Here is a 19,007-nt window from a genome sequence, read left to right as displayed (position 1 = left end):
TACTGTTTTATTGTTGTTGTGCATTTTAATAAAAAATTATGAATCAATTTTTTTTTGTCTTAAAACGTGAAAGGTGTATAGATGTAAGCAAAACAGACAATTATATTTTATTGTAAAACCTGACAAGATCGTGAAAGCATCCGAAGCCCAGCTTATAACATGGCAAAAGAGGAACTTTTGACAAAATTCAAATCACAAATAATACTACTGATGAAAAAGTACGGGTTGAATGATAACTACTTTCGTTTCCATATAACTATAAACTACGATAAAAGTTCATCAGCGTGCATTGATTAACAGCATGTTGTAGCGAAAAAAAAAAAAAAGTGCTCGTGCAGCCAACTGAGAAAGTTAATAGCAAAAGAGCGACCAGTGGGAAGAATGAGTCTGGAACCCTGAATTGCCCAGCTCCCTCTGTCAATGATCTAGCACCCCCTCAGCACCTGGCGCTGCCCCGGTACATCAATGTATTTTTGAATAGCAAAACTTAAGTTTGTTCAGCTCTAAACCCAGTCCCCAAGTAAATTAGGTTATTCAATAAAAAACTAGCAAAACGAGTTGCGCCGTGTCCCCACCACTTTTCAAAGCAAAGTTACGCCAGTGCTCTGAGGAATATATAAATTATATATTTGTGGTAGTTAATCTGCTGATTAAGAGATAAAAGCAAAAATTCTACGAAATGCATCATATTTTGTGAGGAAGTGTGACATACTGTAATAGAGCAAAACAGTCACTATTTTTGGAATTGTCACCCTAAAATGAGTAAGAAAAAAGTTCTGGATTTCATTTAGCAAATATGATGCAGGGTGGTGTTAATTGTGCAACTAAAGTCGCATGACTGTGTGAAATGCATATCATAAGAGAGAGTATGTTCTCTTTTTTTTCTTTCTGTCATGTATTAAAGTAGTCGCCAGGATTTTTTCTTATTTTAAGCTCAAATATGTTCCGTCTTCCATTTGATTGTGCTATTTTCACTGCGTACACCTGCCACTTTCATGCTGCCTAGCAAGAAAAATCACACTTCTGGCAATGTTTTTCATGTCAAGGTCAATGTGACTCCTGACGCTTGTGCTAAGAGGTGTATTGATGCCCTCGACATGGTTCATGTGAAAGGAACTTAAGAACTACATCAGGGTTCATATTAATTAATTCTCTTCTGTCCATCAGGTGGCCATTCCCATTGAGGATGTGTGTCGATGTCATCTGAGGCTCACCTTTAGACACAGATCTTCTCAAGATTGTGAGTCTCATAGAGACGTTCACAGAACCTTATAGTAGATGGCGCTGAAGTAGCTAGAACTGTTTCGAAGCTAAGGACTGTGATATCTGTTCTCTTTTGTGTGTCTGCAGGGGTTCTCAACCTTTTCATGCAGGTCACGTTTGTAGTGTGCATTTCACTTGGTATTTTATGTACAAGAAAACCTGCATATTTTGTTTGTAGGTTCAACATAGGGCAAAAAAAATTTATGCTTGAAATTGTATTTTTTTTTACATATAAAGAATATATAAGCTGGCGTTCATACAGATATCTCTTGACCCCATTAGCATTTTTGCTGACCCCAGGTTGAGAACCTCTGTGCTATTGTATATTCAGGCTTGTTTTTAAGTTGAGTATCTGTGTGCTTACATTTCTGTAGCAAGAGATAAGTCCGAGAAGCCTTTTGGCATGGCTTTTGTTCGCCTGATGAAGTCAGATGGCACCACACTTCCAGATGGAAAACATGAACTCATTGTCTACAAGGTGGGCATCTTTAAGGAATGTTCTTGGTTCAGTGCAAATTGACTCAACTTAATATCGATTACTGCAAAATAAAAAGCGTTATGCATGTTATCATGAATTTAGTGTCAAATAATTGCCTAATAACATTTTCTGTGCAACATTATATCCAGTTTGACATATTTACGTATTTCCAGTTTTATATCCAGATTACAAATTTGTTGCCATGAAAACATAACACTTAAAATGTAAAAGTGGCAAGAACATCTTTACAGCTCAAATAATGTACAAGTTTTAACAGAAAAATCAATGCAAGTGTTTTTGTAAAATTAAAAGCTTCACATTTCTGTAATTTTTTTTGGTCAAATAATTTTTTGTGGTTATATTGCTTATTAATTGATTCAGATTTGTTTTAAAAATGAAGCATTTTCTCCATACTCTAGTAAAAATTGAAGAATAGTACTTTAAAGTTGAATATCGAAAAAAAAGGGACCTTGATCTTTTAGATTTTTAAACTACTTTTCAAAAGTTTTTTTCTTTTTATAATCATCCAATGCTGGATTTATTTGATACAGTAAAACAGACAATTGTGAAATATTATTACAATTTAAAATAACTGTTTTTTTTTTTGTATTTTTAAATTTTAGTTTATTCCTGTGATGACAAATCTGAATTTTCAGCATCATTACTCCAGTCTCCAGTGTCACATGATCCTTCAGAAATCATTCTAATATGCTGATTAACTGCTCAAGAAACATTTCTGATTATTATCAACACTGAAAACATTTTTTGCTGCTTCATATTTTTGCGGAAACCATTATAGATTTTTTTCAGGATTGTTTGGTGAATAGAACGTTCAAAAGAAGGACATTTATTTGATATGTTTTGTAACATTATGAATGTCTTTTACTGTCACATTTATATTAATTTTATGCATTCTTGCTGAATAAAAGTATTAATTTCTGTCAAATTTGAAAAAAAAAGAAAATAAAGTAGTGTACTTTCTTTGCTATAAGATTTTTGGCTTCTAAAACTCATCTTGATTGGTAACTTCTTCATGTAGATCTCTTCAAACTTTTCTGAACTTCCCTTTAAAGCAGCAGTATCTGTTCTTGTGAGCCTTAAGGTCCTTGCACACTGAGGCCGAAACTTTCATATGCGTTTTTCCGTTTTTTTTTCCGTTTTTGTCATTCTTTGCTATCAAAATGCTTGCTACGGATGCGAAAACGCAGAAAATCGAGCCTGGTCCGAATTTTTTTATGACAGACGAAAGTTTCGGAGGCAGTGCGTAAACGTGATTGACACAACGTGAGGCCGTATTTATTTTTCAACGTGCGAACATTTTGGACTCAGTGTGCAGAGACCTTTACTCTTCCACCGGACTGCAATGTCTCAAATATGCAGTGCCACTACAAATTCCTCTTCTGTTTCTACAGGTGGATGTGAAGAAAGCTGACGACGCCAAGACATATTTGACTCTTCCTGGCTCGTATGTTGAAGTGGAAGAGAAAGAGAGACAGATGGGAAAATCCTTCCATCATGCCGGCATCATTCCCATCACCAAAGACAGCTTCCAGATCGCCACCCTCACCTGTTCCACAAAGCTTACACAAAACGGTAAGAGCCATTTCCTTTTGTTTTATTTTCTCCAAAAACAATATTTCACCCAAAAATTCTGTTCTTGTTATTTACCCTCATGTCTTTGCAAAGCTGACATTTACCGATGCCTCTGCATATTGAGCTTAGATAGTAGATAGTTTTTACACACATTACCTCTTTTCCTCATGCTGTTGCATGGCTTCTGAAAATTTCAGAAAAATCATATGGTTTTAAACAACATTTCGGCCTAAACTATCACTTTAAAAGCCATATGTAACCGTATGAGACAGCAAAGTTCTTGTGGTAGTTGGCTTTCTATAACTTTTTTAATTTCCTCCGACTCAGTTGACCTTCTGGGGCTTCTCAACTGGAGATCAAACACTGAGAGACTTGAAGAAATTCTTCAGAAACTGATGGAAGTGGAAGGAGGGGAGATTATTAAAGTAAGGTTGTGAGAAAACAACACTTGGCCTTCTATATAATGCTGCTTTATGATCTAATGTTTTTTGTTGTGTGTTCCTGTAGTTCCTGCAGGACACACTGGACGCTCTCTTTAATATCATGATGGAGACCTCTGAGGAAGAAACCTACGATACTCTAGTTTTCAATGCCTTGGCAAGTATTGATTATTTAACTCTCTCTTTAGACATCCACCAGTTGCCAACCTATTCTTATGATGAGTTTCTCCAGTAATGGACAAATTGAGAATTTCCAGCCTGGAAATATCAGAGAACTTATTAAAAAAAATTTTTTTTTGGTAAGCTTTCACTTTCGTGCAGTGTCCCCAAAAGTCAAATGTTTCTAAGTATCACAAATAGAACATTTACAAAAATTTACAAAACAAAGTTTAATACTTGTTCAGATCCGTAGTCTCAGTGAAAGTGTTGCTCACTAAAAAAGCTTTTCACACCATGACTTTTTGTTAGTGAATAAGGATTTTTTTGCAATGATTTTGTTCATTACTAAATAGAAAAATACATAATAATTATAAAAAGATAGATTTTCTAATATTTTAGTACTTTTCATTACTTTTAGATACATATTAATATGAAATTGGTTATTTATATTAATATTAATACTCATAGTAACATGAATACTGTTTTATTACTTTCTATTACTTTTTAGAGATTTTAACATAATAATAATTACACTAAATATGAAATATATTTTTATTAATAAAGAAAAATAACAATCACAATTAAGTTCATATTTAATAATAATAAAAATATTACAATTGTCTAAAGAGTAAAATATTAAATATTAATATTAATGATACTATTAGTATTAATATTCATATCAACAATCACATTGATATTAATATTCATACCAGTTAATACTACTACTACTACTACTAATAATAATAAAATCTTGTGACAGAAAGTAATAAAATATTAATAATACTATTAATATTATTGTTAATATCAATAGGTATATTCATATTCATATTAACATCATTAATAATACTACAAATGATTATATTAAAAGTTATAAAGACAATTATTTTTCTGTGTATTTTTCTAGTTAACTGTAAAATTTGTCATGCAATTTGAATAATATTGTTCTTTAAAAAATCATTTTCGAGTAACCACGAATGAAAAGTCGTAGTGTGGGCAGATTGTTCTGAGTGAGCAACACTTTTACTTGTGTTCGGGATCTGAACAAGTATTAAACTTTGCTCTATCTTTTCTAATTGTGATACTCCAAATCACGCTGCTTTTTGGGACTAAATGATTGCAGAAAAGTTACATTAAAGTTACAAACTGCATAAAGAGCACTCTGCCGTATCATTGCGTTTTCATTAGTTATCTGTATGAGTAACCTTAATGCCATAACACGCCACATCGCCATCTGCATGTGGGATGTCTTCCCCCTCACAGACATACAGGTCAGATTATTCCGCCATGTGATGTGTGCTTGGTGTCTATGAAAACCATTATTTATTTCGGGTGATTTTTATTGATTTCAGCCGCTTTTTCAACCGCTGGTTTAGCATTACATTTGGGACAGAGAATGACAAGCCTTGAGACGTTGTGCTTTGAGGTTGTGCATCATGTCAGAAAATGTAAAAATCAAGTTAGTAATAATTGCTTTTCTCTGTCTAATCGATCTTGGTTGCATAAGAAGCAAAGAAAGTTAGTTTTTCAGAGGCTGAGAGTTCAATATGATGAAATACAATTAAATTAGATTTTCTTCTGATGAATCATTCAAAATGAGAGACATTTATTAAAGAAATCAATTTAGATTTAATGTTGTCTCAAAACTTGAAGTTAGGATGTTTATAAGTGATTATAATATGAAGGGCTAGACCTTGTATTTTTGCTTGATTTGTCCAGGTTTTCATCATCTCACTCATTGGCGACATAAAGTTTCAGCATTTCAACCCTGTTTTGGAGACCTACATTAGCAAACACTTCAGCGCTACTCTGGCGTACCAGTAAGAGTTTCTGTCTTTTGGGTCACAGTTCATGCGTTTTAATATAACTTGGCCATTTTTGTCCACATTTAATTCTCACCTTGCCATCTCACACTAACACTCTCTCCTTCTCTCACTTGTTCTCTATATACACCTGTCCAGTGACATTCTCGGTTGTGACCTGTACTGATTTGCAAGCATGCCGTAATTGCCTCGGTTTGCCTTGTCTGTTCACAGGAAGTTGACCAAAGTGTTGAATTATTTTGTGGGCCATGCTGAGGACTCGGCTCATACGGAGCGACTGTATGCGGCCTTGAAAGCCTTCAAGTATCTTTTTCATTTCATTGTGCAGTCTCGGATCCTCTATTTGAGGTGGGTACCGGCTCTTATTTGCTCTCAGAAATAGCCTTCAGGAGGGCTTGATTGAACTAACATTTTAGAAGGCTATTTGCTCTCAGAAATAGCCTTCAGGAGGGGCTTGATTGAACTTGTCCTTCATCTGACAATGCAAATGAAAAAGCAACAGCAAAAAAAAAAAGATACTTTAGAAATCGCTCGCTTCTATATCTGAACAAACACATGGGGCTATTGGACCTCCATATGAAACACAACAAAGCAAATTAAATTAAGAGCATTGTTCAAAGACATTTTTGATATGGTAAACCTATCTACAGTCCAGCCTGTTTATTGCATAATAAGATTACATGCATCCATATGCTGCATATTTATTGCTCAGTGTCTAGATAGATAGACAGACAGACCTTAGTGGTGCTTTAAGGCAATAATCTCTGTTACTATTGCTCATACTTGTTATAGAGTTGAATAAATACTCATCCCACACTGTTTGTGCTACAGACAAAAATGATATGAAATAATTTTTTAACGCCCTGGCATCCACCCACAACACCCTACAATCGTTGTGGTGATGTTTCCACTCAAATGTTCTTTAGAAAATGTTTTTTTTTCCTGTTTGTTGTTTGTCAGGTTTTATGGGAAAAGTGAAGATGGTGGGCAGTTTCTCGACTCCATTCGGACTTTATTTCTTTCTATCAGCAATCTGATGGACAGACCTCTGGATGAAGGAGTTAAGATAAAGGCAGGTTTTTTTTTACATGGACGTTTAGAAGAAATGTTAATGGATACCTTTGGTGAACAGAGAGATTTGTAAAAAACACATTGAAGATTAAGATTTATTTTCAAAGAATTAATACTCTTATTCAGCAAAGATGTAAATAAAATGATCAAAAGTGACAGTTGAGATAGTTATAAAAAATGTCAAATAAATTCTATTCTTTTGAATTTTTTTATTCATCGTTGATTAGAATGATTGCTTGTTGATTTGAATAATTTCAGAAAGAGATCATGTGACAGTGAAGACTGGAGTAATGATGCTGAAAATTCAGCTTCACACCACAGCAATAAATTACTTCTTAAAATTTCAAAATTTTACTGTTTTGTGTTTTCACTATGTATGTAGTGAACCTTCTGTTTATCTGCTTTTTTCCTAGGGAGCAATCTTGAAATATCTTCCCGCCATCATCAATGACTTGCAGAAGGTCTTTGACGCTGTGGAGCTCAGGTAAAGCGAACATTGCTGTGAGTGACAGTTGAGATAGTTATAAAAAATGTCAAATAAATTCTATTCTTTTGAATTTTTTTATTCATCGTTGATTAGAATGATTGCTTGTTGATTTGAATAATTTCAGAAAGAGATCATGTGACAGTGAAGACTGGAGTAATGATGCTGAAAATTCAAGGTTGAGCATCCCTAACAACTTCAGCCAGTTATGAGGAGCTTTATCTCAGCCTCAGACCATCTGATGAGCAAAACTGCAGGAGCCAAACTAATTGGCTGGCTTTATGCAATTTCCAGGAGTCAGGGAGTACAGGCTTTATCAGTCCAATGGGAAACAGAGATGTGTTTACACATTCCCAATAAATTATTCAGTCAGGATTTGTTTTTTGTTGGCTCAGTTATTTTGACTTCCTCTCTGAACATTTTCATTGGCCCCCCACTACAAAAGAATGATAGATATTGATTTATCTATGCATTTTTAATATTTGCTATAAATATATATTTTTTGTAATATGGTACATGTAAAAATTGTGCTGCAAAATTTTGTGGTCGGTAAGATTTTTGTAATACTTGGAAAAGTATTTTATGCTCATCAAGGCTGCATTTGATTGATTACAAATGCAATAGAAACAGTAGTTTTGTGAAATATTATTACACAAATAATTGTTTTCTATTTAAATATACTTTAAAATGTCATTTATTCCTGTGATGGCAAAACTAAATAACTGAATGGAATTAAATTAATAAAAAGAACAGCATCTATTTAAATTTTTCAGTTTTGATCAATTTAATGCATCCTTGCTAAATAAATGTATCAATATCTCTTAAAAAAATTCTTACTGCCCCCAAACTTTTTTAACTGTAGTAAATAAGTACATTATATTTAATTAGTGTTTATTTATTTACTGTTATTTTTTTTTTCTTCACAAAACATTAATGATTGCTTTGTCATTTTTCAACACATTCTTACATTTATATAATGCTGTAGCAAATTTTGCTGTATTGTCAACAAGATCATGTAGAACAAAATCTCAGAAAACCAGATGTTTTAGTTTTTGCAAATCACAAAAATGGATGTGCAAGAACAATTAAATCAATACTTTTATTCAACAAACATATGAAGCAGCACAACTCAATATTGACAATAATTAGAAATGTTTCTTGAGCATCAAATCAGCATATTAAAATGATTTCTGAAGGATCATGTGACACTGAAGGCTGGAGTAATGATGCTGAAAATTCAGCTTTGACTTTACAGGAATTAATTGCATTTTAAAATATATTACAAAACAGTTCAATTATAATAATATTACACAGTCGTACTGTTTTTACTGTATTTTTGAGCAAATAAATGCATCCTTGGCGAGCAGTAGATACTTCCTGGTGAAATGTCTGGCTACATGAATGACTTTTTGTATGAATACAGACAGGCTGATCTTTCAACCATGATGCATTTCGCTGGCTTGTTGATATGACAGCGCATTCAAGATCGGTTGACATTTCGGTTGATATGCATTGAGACAGGCAGACATTTCAGGTCAAACTCTTGCGACTTGTGAGCATCTCTTTGCTGGAGCAGTTACGTTGCAAATTTCCAAAATAAGGTCATTTGAAGTTACACCACTGTTTGTTTATGAGAGAGAGTCCTTTCGGGGTTCATACAAGCATCCTTCAATGCATTTCATTCACCTTTTTTATGCTTTCAGGGTCCCACATCCGGTCATGTGAAGTTAATTGTGGACCGTCTCTTGCGGAGGGTCAACCGTACGGTCATCAACCTGAGTTTGGACTCTCCCTTCATAGTAAGACACCGGCACACCACAAAATAGAGTGCTATAGAAAGATTTAGCAGTGCTAAATCAGCTTACCTTCCTGTCAAAGCTGTTGTTGTTTCGACCGCACAGTGTCGAAGCCCACAGACACCTGCTGAAACTCATAACAACAACAGTCTGGACCACTGAACTTAACTTGTTTATTTCTTTGCCCAGGCCCATGGCTATGAGTTTTCTCAGTGGAGTGGGCAGCACATGTAAAGTTATTGATTATTTCTTCTCTTCCTCTGGACACAGGGCCACTACCTGGCATGCATGACCGCTATCCTGAAACAAATGGAAGACGCACATTACGCACAATACATCAGCACCTTCAAAACCAGACAGGACATTATCGTAAGTCTCCCGCTCTCTCCGCAGGCCCCATCTATCATCGCAGAGCCTTCCGTGCTCTGAGAGTTAAGTTATAAATAATCCACCTTTTGCACAGCTGACTGATGCGACGCATGTGGCTCTGTTCCCTGCTGTCTGTCGAAGTGAGTCAGAACGGAGATAAGCGCAGCTTCAAATTAGCATCTGTTTTTCCTGCTCAGTCTTATCTGTGCGAAACACAAATGTTATTTGCCAGTCTGCATCTAATCGTAGTTTTCCTCTGCGTGCACATACATGCTCCTAACAACAAGAATCCTTGTTTTTTTAGGACTTTTTAATGGAGACTTTCATCATGTTCAAAAACCTGATGGGCAACGTGTTTCCGCCCGACTGGATGATCATGAATCTTCACCAAATGAAAGTCTTTCTGCGGGCGATTGACCAGTACTCGGATGTTCTCAACAAATACTTCCTGGACTCCACTCACTTCCACTTGCAGGTCAGTTTAACGAGGACTGTAAAGGGGTTTCAAGTACACAATTACGCTTCAGGCATGACCGAGATGATATTGCCGGAAACACTGTCATGCTTCTATATTGTCCAAGCCACAATGCCTTAAAAAGCAGTAATTAACAATGTTGCTCCAAAAAGCACTGCAAATATTAGGCAACTGAATCAGAACCATTTTTCCAACCGGAAGGTGGCAAGTGTTGCCTGATGACTCTCGAATTGTTCTTTTACTCTACCATTCAAAAGTTTATAGTCCGTAAGAGAAATGTATATGTTTGTTCAGTAAAAATGCATCAAAGTTATGAGAAGTGACAGTAAAATTAATTTGTAATGTTACAAAATATGTCTATTTTACATAAATGCTGTTTTTCCCCCCCTTTCTATTAATCAAAGAATCCTGAAAACAAATATATTACAGTTTCCACAAAAATATGAATCTGTTTTAATTACATTGATAATATAAAAGTATAAAATGTTTCTTGAGCAGTAAATCAGCATATTAGAATGATTTTTGGAAGGATCATGTGACACTAACACTGGACTGGAGTAATGATGCCGGATATTCAGCTTTGCATCACAGGAATAAATTACATTTTCAAATATATTCACATAGAAAACAGTAATTTCAAATTGTGATAATATTTCATAATATTACTGATTTTACTGTATTTTTAATCAAATCAACTCTTTCAGAAACATAAAAAAAAATCTTACAGACCCCAAACATGCAGTGCAACCAGTGTAATTTGTGAAATGACTCTCATAAATCTTCTCTGTATAGTGAATCTAACACATGCAACTAACTGTGAGGCTTAAATAGTGTAGTTAGTTACTGACTGGTTGTTTGTATGTCAGTGTGGGTTAAAGATACACTTTGTGTTTTGTCAGGTATTTGAAAATAAATACCATATAATAAGTAAATGAATGAGATGCGTTACTTCTTTTTGGTCTATTTGGATGTGAAATAAAGACCAAAAGCATAACAAGTCAATAAAATAGTGTAAACAGCTTTTGCAAGCATTTTTTTAATTAAATGGAATTACATTACATTACAATAAATTTTTTTTCAAATATATATATATTTTTTTAATTACTAAAATAATCCTTAAAGGGTTAGGTCACCCAAAAATGAAAATTAGGCTGTGTTTTACTCGCCCCCCGAGGCATCCTAGGTGTATATGACTTTCTTCTTTCAGACGAATCCAGTCGGAGTTATATTAAAAATGGTCTTTGATCTTTCAAGCTGTTTAATGCCACTCAGCGGATGTTGCATTGCTTCAGTCCAAAAGAACTTAAATAAAAATCACCCATCCATAAAAAAAGTGTCTCTCACGGCTCCGGGGGGTGAACAAAGGCCTTCTGTAGCGAATCGATGCGTTTTTGTAAGAACAATATCCATATTCAAAACGTAATAATCACTTGAATTTAGCTTGTGCTCACTGTTGTAAACAGAAGCAGTTCCGGGGGAATGACGTATGAGGTCGGCTTTGCGCATGCGCCGCTCAGAAGTGAAAACGCAGCGGAGAGATCACACATCGATTCACTACAGAAGACCTTTGTTCACCCCCCGGAGCCGTGTGAGACACTTTTTTTATGGATGGGCGATTTTTATTTAAGTTCTTTTGGACTGATGCATGCAACATCCGCTGAGTGGCATTAAACAGCTTGAAAGATCAAAGACAATTTTTAATAAAACTCCGACTGGATTCGTCTGAAAGAGGAAAGTCATATACACCTAGGATCCGGGGGGTGAACAAAGGCCTTCTGTAGCGAATCGATGCGTTTTTGTAAGAACAATATCCATATTCAAAACGTAATAATCACTTGAATTTAGCTTGTGCTCACTGTTGTAAACAGAAGCAGTTCCGGGGGAATGACGTATGAGGTCGGCTTTGCGCATGCGCCGCTCAGAAGTGAAAACGCAGCGGAGAGATCACACATCGATTCACTACAGAAGACCTTTGTTCACCCCCCGGAGCCGTGTGAGACACTTTTTTTATGGATGGGCGATTTTTATTTAAGTTCTTTTGGACTGATGCATGCAACATCCGCTGAGTGGCATTAAACAGCTTGAAAGATCAAAGACCATTTTTAATATAACTTCTACTGGATTCGTCTGAAAGAAGAAAGTCATATACACCTAGGATGCCTCGGGGGTGAGTAAAACGCAGCCTAATTTTCGTTTTTGGGTGAACTAACCCTTTAATGCAATTATTAAAGAACCGTACTTATGTGTTGGATAAAAAAAGAATGTTGTCTGTAGCCATATCATGAGAAAAAATGTAATTGATCTTCTGAGATAAAGAAGTTCATTGTACTAGCCTTACTGTAATTATTAGAACTTGTGCTTCCGTCCCAATCCTAAAAACGGCTTCGGTTGTATTGTAAACAATGACGTCGTCTATATTGCTTATCAATTTGAGCCCGATTGAGACGCAGAGGATATTATTGAAGAGGATCGCGCAGAACCTGTGCAAGCATGGCTTTTAATGGTAGGCCTAAGATTTTTGTTTGTTGTTGTCTCATACTTTTAGATATGCTGTTATTTGTAAATGCTACTGCTTCTGTTAGCTTTTAATATACGGTTTTATTCTGATTAAAGCTTTAATACAGTTCGGCAACCACACGCGCGTCCATGTATAACACTTCTCATAACTACAGTATGTGAAAATAAGTGTATTCACTGAGCTGATGATCTGAATGAGAGAGAGAGAGAGACAGAGCAGGGCGAGGCCAGGAACAGGATGAGAACGCTGCTTTAGAACATAGATTTTGAAACTTGTGAATCCATTAGAATCGTTAGAAGACAGAATCGCGATTCATATATGAATTGATTTTTACATGCACCTGTAGTTTTCTCTTTCTTTTCTCTAAAGCAGCGCAGCATGGCCTCGCCCCCTTTGCAGCGTGTTCCCCGGAGGCGGGGTTTATGTAAAATTCTGGGTTCTTGACGTAACGGACCTGGGAAGTAACTCGTTGTTTTAGGATCAAACAGCAACATTACACACTAACTAACATTTAAAAAAGTGAAATAGCAATCAACCACACCTTTAAAAGAAGTAAATAAATGTGTAATTGTCACTTTGGATAAAAGTGTATGGCAGATACAGAGATGTAAACCTATGGTTCGGTTTCAACCAGAAATGAAACATCATAGTCATTAAATATTTATTCAGTTGTCTCTGAAGCTCACTTCAGTGTGTTCTGTCTAGATCAGTGTTTCCCAACCTTTTTTTAGTCGCGGCACCCTTTGGAAATTTTAACAAACTTGTGGCACCCTACAAAATTAATTTTGTTACAATATTTGAATTTCTAACTTCGATATGATAAGATTATATAACTTATGCATATGCATATTACTAAGTTCAGTTAAAAATTAACATCTTCTGTATGCGTATGCTTGTGTGTGTGTGTGTGTGTGTGTGTGTGCGTGCGCACATGAATTTAAGTAATACCATGGTAACACCAAAACTTTGCTGGAACACCATGGTAACATCAAATGCAGGAAATTACTGTAAAGACTGTAAATTTTTTTAAATCTGCCATATTCTTATATATTTTTGTCTATTTTGTGCTCAGGAAATTGTTTTGTCCTGATGATTTCCTGTTGTTTTTCCTTAATAGCTTTGGAACAACTATTTTCACCTGATTGTTGCCTTCCTTACCCATAAGTCCTTGCAGCTGGAGTCTTTCTCGCTCGAGAAACGCAACAAGATTCTCGACAAGTGAGTGAGAGACCTGCGGATACATTGTCGATCTAGTGTTCAAATGTTGGTTTTTGTTCATTTTAATTTGAAAGGCTGACATCTTAAATTGAGTTTCTAAAAATGCAAACAGGTACGGAGACATGCGGAAAAGCATCGGCTTCAAGCTGAGAGATATGTGGAACAATCTTGGTAAAAGCTCTTTCCTGTGCTTCTTATCTGTTAGAGACAGCGACCACAATTACAAAAGTGGACGAATGTAGAGAGGAATTTTTACAGAATGTCCTAAAGGACTTTCTTTTTGTTCAAATGGCTTTTTATAGAGAGTAAAATCACTACTGTAGTGTTTGTCTTTATTGGCTGAGACAGAGTGCATATTTTAAGTTTTTTTTGATGTTCTGAAGGAATTAGGGCTATTTTGTGATGCCATGTCACTTCCAGGCCAACATAAGATGAAGTTCATCCCTGCGATGGTGGGACCGATCCTGGAAGCTACGTTAGTGCCTGAGCCTGAGCTGAGGAAAGCCACCATCCCCATCTTCTTTGACATGATGCAATGTGAACACCATTTCAGCACCAACCACACCTTTCAGAAGGTGAGGGCCGTTTCTGTGCCAGCATCATTTTGAGAAGTTCTGTTTCAAAACCTGCAGATGTCGTCTAACTAGGCAACTTGCTTAGGCATCATAGACACACTCATGATGCTGGTTGATTTGGTCAAAAATTAAGAATGCGTTGTGACAAGTTTTTGCTATTTGTGCCTATTTAATACCAACAGTAAAATTTTTATCAACGCACAAATGCAACCAAAATATAACATGAACATTTAACTCTCTGAAAATAGCAAATCTTTGATCATAATTGGGAAATACACAACAAAAAGTATACTTCAGTTTTATAAATAATATAGAAAAATAAATAATGAAAATACAAATCAAGCTGTTCAGTTGTCAAGATTATCAGTCGTTTGGTGACACATCATTTGCTTGTGCAGTGAGATAAGCAATGACACTAGTCATGTGCAAATCCAGTATCCCCAATAGGACATCCACAACAAAATAAGCATTTTTACAGAAAAATAAACATAAAAAAAATAAAATTCAAAAATAAAGTTAACAAATCAAATATTTGATGATGGCAGCTCAATGCTCAGCTTTTTATAACAGTCAAACAAGCCTCTAGTGGTCTCTTTTGAGAGGTTTTTCCTGATAATTAAAAGTGACACCATAAATAAAGATGCATACTAGTTAATTGTACTATATATGACAATTTGACATTTTTATGCATCGTTCCATATCTATTTATCATTACACCCCTACTTGTTAAAGCCCGTTTCTGTTGGAATCACTATTTGTGCGGGAGCATGAGTGACCATTAACTGATGAGGGTCCATGTCTGTTAAAGGGTTAGTTCACCCAAAAATGAAAATTCTGTCATTAATTACTCACCCTCGTGTTGTTCCAAACCTGTAAGACCTCCGTTCATATTCGGAACACAATTTAAGATATTTTTGATGAAATCTGAGGGCTCTCTGATCCTCCCATAGACAGCAAGGTAACTACTTTCGTCTCTACTGCTTCACTTGTGGATGCACGTTCACGACAGTATCATATACGTGAGGGTGAGGTGGCGCCGGCGCTGACCCAGATCCGGCGTGATGACATCATTATGCCGGATCTGGGTCAGCGCCGCCACACGCTCGCATCATGATACTGTCGTGAACGCGCATCCACAAGTAGAGACGAAAATGTGGAATATAGTTGTTATTTTTGTTTTCTTTGCGCAAAAAAGTATTCTCGTAGCTTCGTATCTTTACAGTTGAACCACTGATGTCACACGGACTACTTTGACGATCATCTTGGTACTTTTCTGGACCTTGAACATGGTAGTTACCTTGCTGTCTATGGGAGGGTCAGAGAACCCTCAGATTTCATCAAAAATATCTTAATTTGTGTTCCGAAGATGAACGAAGGTCTTACGGGTTTGGAACAACACGAGGGTGAGTAATTAATGACAGAATTTTCATTTTTGGGTGAACTAACCCTTTAAGATGTTGCCTATGTAGGCTTCTGCATGATGGTCAGAAAGTTTGATGAAGCATTTGTGCTCTTTGCAGTTTGAGAATGAGCTAATCACAAAACTGGATCAGGAAGTTGAAGGAGGCCGCGGTGATGAACAATACAAGATTTTGCTGGAGAAAACGTGAGATTTTTTCTCTCTCCTCTTACCATGTGCTGCCACTTATATATCATGCATATTTTTTATTGCTTTGTACTTAGAAAAGCAAGTTGCTAATTTTTAATTTTAGTATTGATTATTGAAAATTATATCAAGATCACTGTCAGCTGTATGAAAACTAAATCTGCTGTAAAAGGGGCAAGCTGTTTATGCCCATTGAAATGCTTGAATGTGGACATATTTGCGTTTTTGTTATTGTCTATATGCTATTTAAGGTAAATTTACACAAATTAAAGCCAATGCATCTGTAGCTGTTTAAAACAATGTCAAACTAACATGTTTGCATAGCGTTCCTCTTAAAATGGTATAGCTTTTTTGCCCCATGTTACGTCCATACATTGTATTTGTATACTTTCTCTGCACATATATATTTTCCTCATTTTTAAAACACTACATGCTAACTTGTTTGCACACTTGAATTATCTGTAACTTGAATTGCTATTTTATTATTTTGAAGTTTCATGTTTTGATAGAATATAATAACTTTTGGTTAAAAAATAAAAAAAAGGTTTGCTTATTTGCAGATTAATGCATATAATGTCCGCACTAAACTTATTAGTACTGACTATTCAGACTAGTGCCGACTAGAATAAAAAATTAAACAATGGTTCAGAAATCGGTCCTTTTTAAGTACATTAAAAATCAAGTGCTTTTGTACTTTAACTGAAGTAAAAATGAAAATGTATTTATTAATACTTTTACTGGAGTAATATTTCATTAGGCTATCTGTACTTAGTTTGTGTACTCTGTGTGTGTGTGTGTGTGTTGTGTCCAGGCTATTGGAGTACTGTCGGCGGCACCGGTATCTGTCTCAGTCTGGTGAGGCGTTGGCTTTTCTCTTAAGTAGTCTGCTGGAGAACCTGCTGGCTTACCGCACCATCACCCATGATGAGAGCCCTGAGCTCCGCATGAGCTGCACCGTCAACGTCCTGGTGAGAACTCTCAAACACAGCTGCAGTATTTATAAATATACCTTATTATGTGCTCAACCTGCTGGAAAGACCAGCGAGGATCCAATCGGCCATAAAAGTTGCTTAGAAACTTTAATGAAATTCCATCTCTGTATCTTCTCTCTCACATCCACAGAACTTTTACAAAGAAAAGAAGAGGGAGGATATATATATCCGGTAAGAGTTTTAGATGATTAAAACTTCTTGTCTTGCTGATGGCACATGGATGAATCTAATGGATGGATCTGTGTTTTGTGATCTTTCATTAGGTATTTGTACAAGTTACGGGATCTACATCTGGACTGTGAGAACTACACAGAAGCTGCTTACACCCTGCTGCTCCATGCTGAGCTGTTGGAGGTTTGGACATAGTGCTATTATTAACTGTAGATTTGGGTTAAGGTTAGATAGAGACATCTACGCTTCGATAGTGACATCTAGGAAGCAGGGTGACCAATGGCCAGTTTAATGCAGATATAGTTTATGTGAACCTGGACCACAAAATCAGTCTTAATTAGCATGGGTATATTTGTAGCAATAGCCAAAAATACATTGCATGGGTCAGAATGATCGATTTTTCTTTTATGGCAAAAATCATTAGGATATTAAAGGGGTCATCAGATGCAAAATTCATTTATACAGGTGCATCTCAATAAATTAGAATGTCGTGGAAAAGTTCATTTATTTCAGTAATTCAACTCAAATTGTGAAACTCGTGTATTAAATAAATTCAATGCACACAGACTGAAGTAGTTTAAATCTTTGGTTCTTTTAATTGTGATGATTTTGCTTGTTTGCACACTTGAATTATCTGTAACTTGAATTGCTATTTTATTATTTTGAAGTTTCATGTTTTGATAGAATATAATAACTTTTGGTTAAAAAATAAAAAAAAGGTTTGCTTATTTGCAGATTAATGCATATAATGTCCGCACTAAACTTATTAGTACTGACTATTCAGACTAGTGCCGACTAGAATAAAAAATTAAACAATGGTTCAGAAATCGGTCCTTTTTAAGTACATTAAAAATCAAGTGCTTTTGTACTTTAACTGAAGTAAAAATGAAAATGTATTTATTAATACTTTTACTGGAGTAATATTTCATTAGGCTATCTGTACTTAGTTTGTGTACTCTGTGTGTGTGTGTGTGTTGTGTCCAGGCTATTGGAGTACTGTCGGCGGCACCGGTATCTGTCTCAGTCTGGTGAGGCGTTGGCTTTTCTCTTAAGTAGTCTGCTGGAGAACCTGCTGGCTTACCGCACCATCACCCATGATGAGAGCCCTGAGCTCCGCATGAGCTGCACCGTCAACGTCCTGGTGAGAACTCTCAAACACAGCTGCAGTATTTATAAATATACCTTATTATGTGCTCAACCTGCTGGAAAGACCAGCGAGGATCCAATCGGCCATAAAAGTTGCTTAGAAACTTTAATGAAATTCCATCTCTGTATCTTCTCTCTCACATCCACAGAACTTTTACAAAGAAAAGAAGAGGGAGGATATATATATCCGGTAAGAGTTTTAGATGATTAAAACTTCTTGTCTTGCTGATGGCACATGGATGAATCTAATGGATGGATCTGTGTTTTGTGATCTTTCATTAGGTATTTGTACAAGTTACGGGATCTACATCTGGACTGTGAGAACTACACAGAAGCTGCTTACACCCTGCTGCTCCATGCTGAGCTGTTGGAGGTTTGGACATAGTGCTATTATTAACTGTAGATTTGGGTTAAGGTTAGATAGAGACATCTACGCTTCGATAGTGACATCTAGGAAGCAGGGTGACCAATGGCCAGTTTAATGCAGATATAGTTTATGTGAACCTGGACCACAAAATCAGTCTTAATTAGCATGGGTATATTTGTAGCAATAGCCAAAAATACATTGCATGGGTCAGAATGATCGATTTTTCTTTTATGGCAAAAATCATTAGGATATTAAAGGGGTCATCAGATGCAAAATTCATTTATACAGGTGCATCTCAATAAATTAGAATGTCGTGGAAAAGTTCATTTATTTCAGTAATTCAACTCAAATTGTGAAACTCGTGTATTAAATAAATTCAATGCACACAGACTGAAGTAGTTTAAATCTTTGGTTCTTTTAATTGTGATGATTTTGGCTCACATTTAACAAAAACCCACCAATTCAC

The 19,007-nt window shown here is 35.8% G+C and overlaps 1 protein-coding gene across 1 annotated transcript in view; it reads left to right on the top strand.

Annotated features, from left to right (window-relative positions):
* LOC107552157 (dedicator of cytokinesis protein 5-like) overlaps positions 1 to 19,007 on the top strand; it is a 61,028-nt gene that overhangs the window by 18,287 nt on the left and 23,734 nt on the right. Inside the window, exons 13-36 of the mRNA XM_016233986.1 lie at positions 430 to 467; positions 1,168 to 1,240; positions 1,638 to 1,741; positions 3,154 to 3,334; positions 3,662 to 3,759; positions 3,842 to 3,931; positions 5,650 to 5,750; positions 5,967 to 6,101; positions 6,714 to 6,825; positions 7,238 to 7,297; positions 9,012 to 9,107; positions 9,375 to 9,473; positions 9,778 to 9,948; positions 13,584 to 13,684; positions 13,797 to 13,855; positions 14,105 to 14,259; positions 15,780 to 15,865; positions 16,677 to 16,833; positions 16,988 to 17,028; positions 17,121 to 17,211; positions 17,293 to 17,300; positions 18,013 to 18,169; positions 18,324 to 18,364; positions 18,457 to 18,547. Coding sequence (XP_016089472.1) covers positions 430 to 467; positions 1,168 to 1,240; positions 1,638 to 1,741; positions 3,154 to 3,334; positions 3,662 to 3,759; positions 3,842 to 3,931; positions 5,650 to 5,750; positions 5,967 to 6,101; positions 6,714 to 6,825; positions 7,238 to 7,297; positions 9,012 to 9,107; positions 9,375 to 9,473; positions 9,778 to 9,948; positions 13,584 to 13,684; positions 13,797 to 13,855; positions 14,105 to 14,259; positions 15,780 to 15,865; positions 16,677 to 16,833; positions 16,988 to 17,028; positions 17,121 to 17,211; positions 17,293 to 17,300; positions 18,013 to 18,169; positions 18,324 to 18,364; positions 18,457 to 18,547 — 2,345 coding nt within the window. The remainder of the gene's footprint in view (positions 1 to 429; positions 468 to 1,167; positions 1,241 to 1,637; positions 1,742 to 3,153; positions 3,335 to 3,661; positions 3,760 to 3,841; positions 3,932 to 5,649; positions 5,751 to 5,966; positions 6,102 to 6,713; positions 6,826 to 7,237; positions 7,298 to 9,011; positions 9,108 to 9,374; positions 9,474 to 9,777; positions 9,949 to 13,583; positions 13,685 to 13,796; positions 13,856 to 14,104; positions 14,260 to 15,779; positions 15,866 to 16,676; positions 16,834 to 16,987; positions 17,029 to 17,120; positions 17,212 to 17,292; positions 17,301 to 18,012; positions 18,170 to 18,323; positions 18,365 to 18,456; positions 18,548 to 19,007) is intronic.

Source organism: Sinocyclocheilus grahami, unplaced genomic scaffold (assembly GCF_001515645.1).
Source record: "Sinocyclocheilus grahami isolate Dianchi unplaced genomic scaffold, SAMN03320097.WGS_v1.1 scaffold442.1, whole genome shotgun sequence".
In the NCBI taxonomy this organism is placed as follows: domain Eukaryota; kingdom Metazoa; phylum Chordata; class Actinopteri; order Cypriniformes; family Cyprinidae; genus Sinocyclocheilus; species Sinocyclocheilus grahami.
The sequence above is the reverse complement of the archived record's forward strand: the minus strand, read 5'-3'. Positions and strand labels throughout refer to the sequence as shown.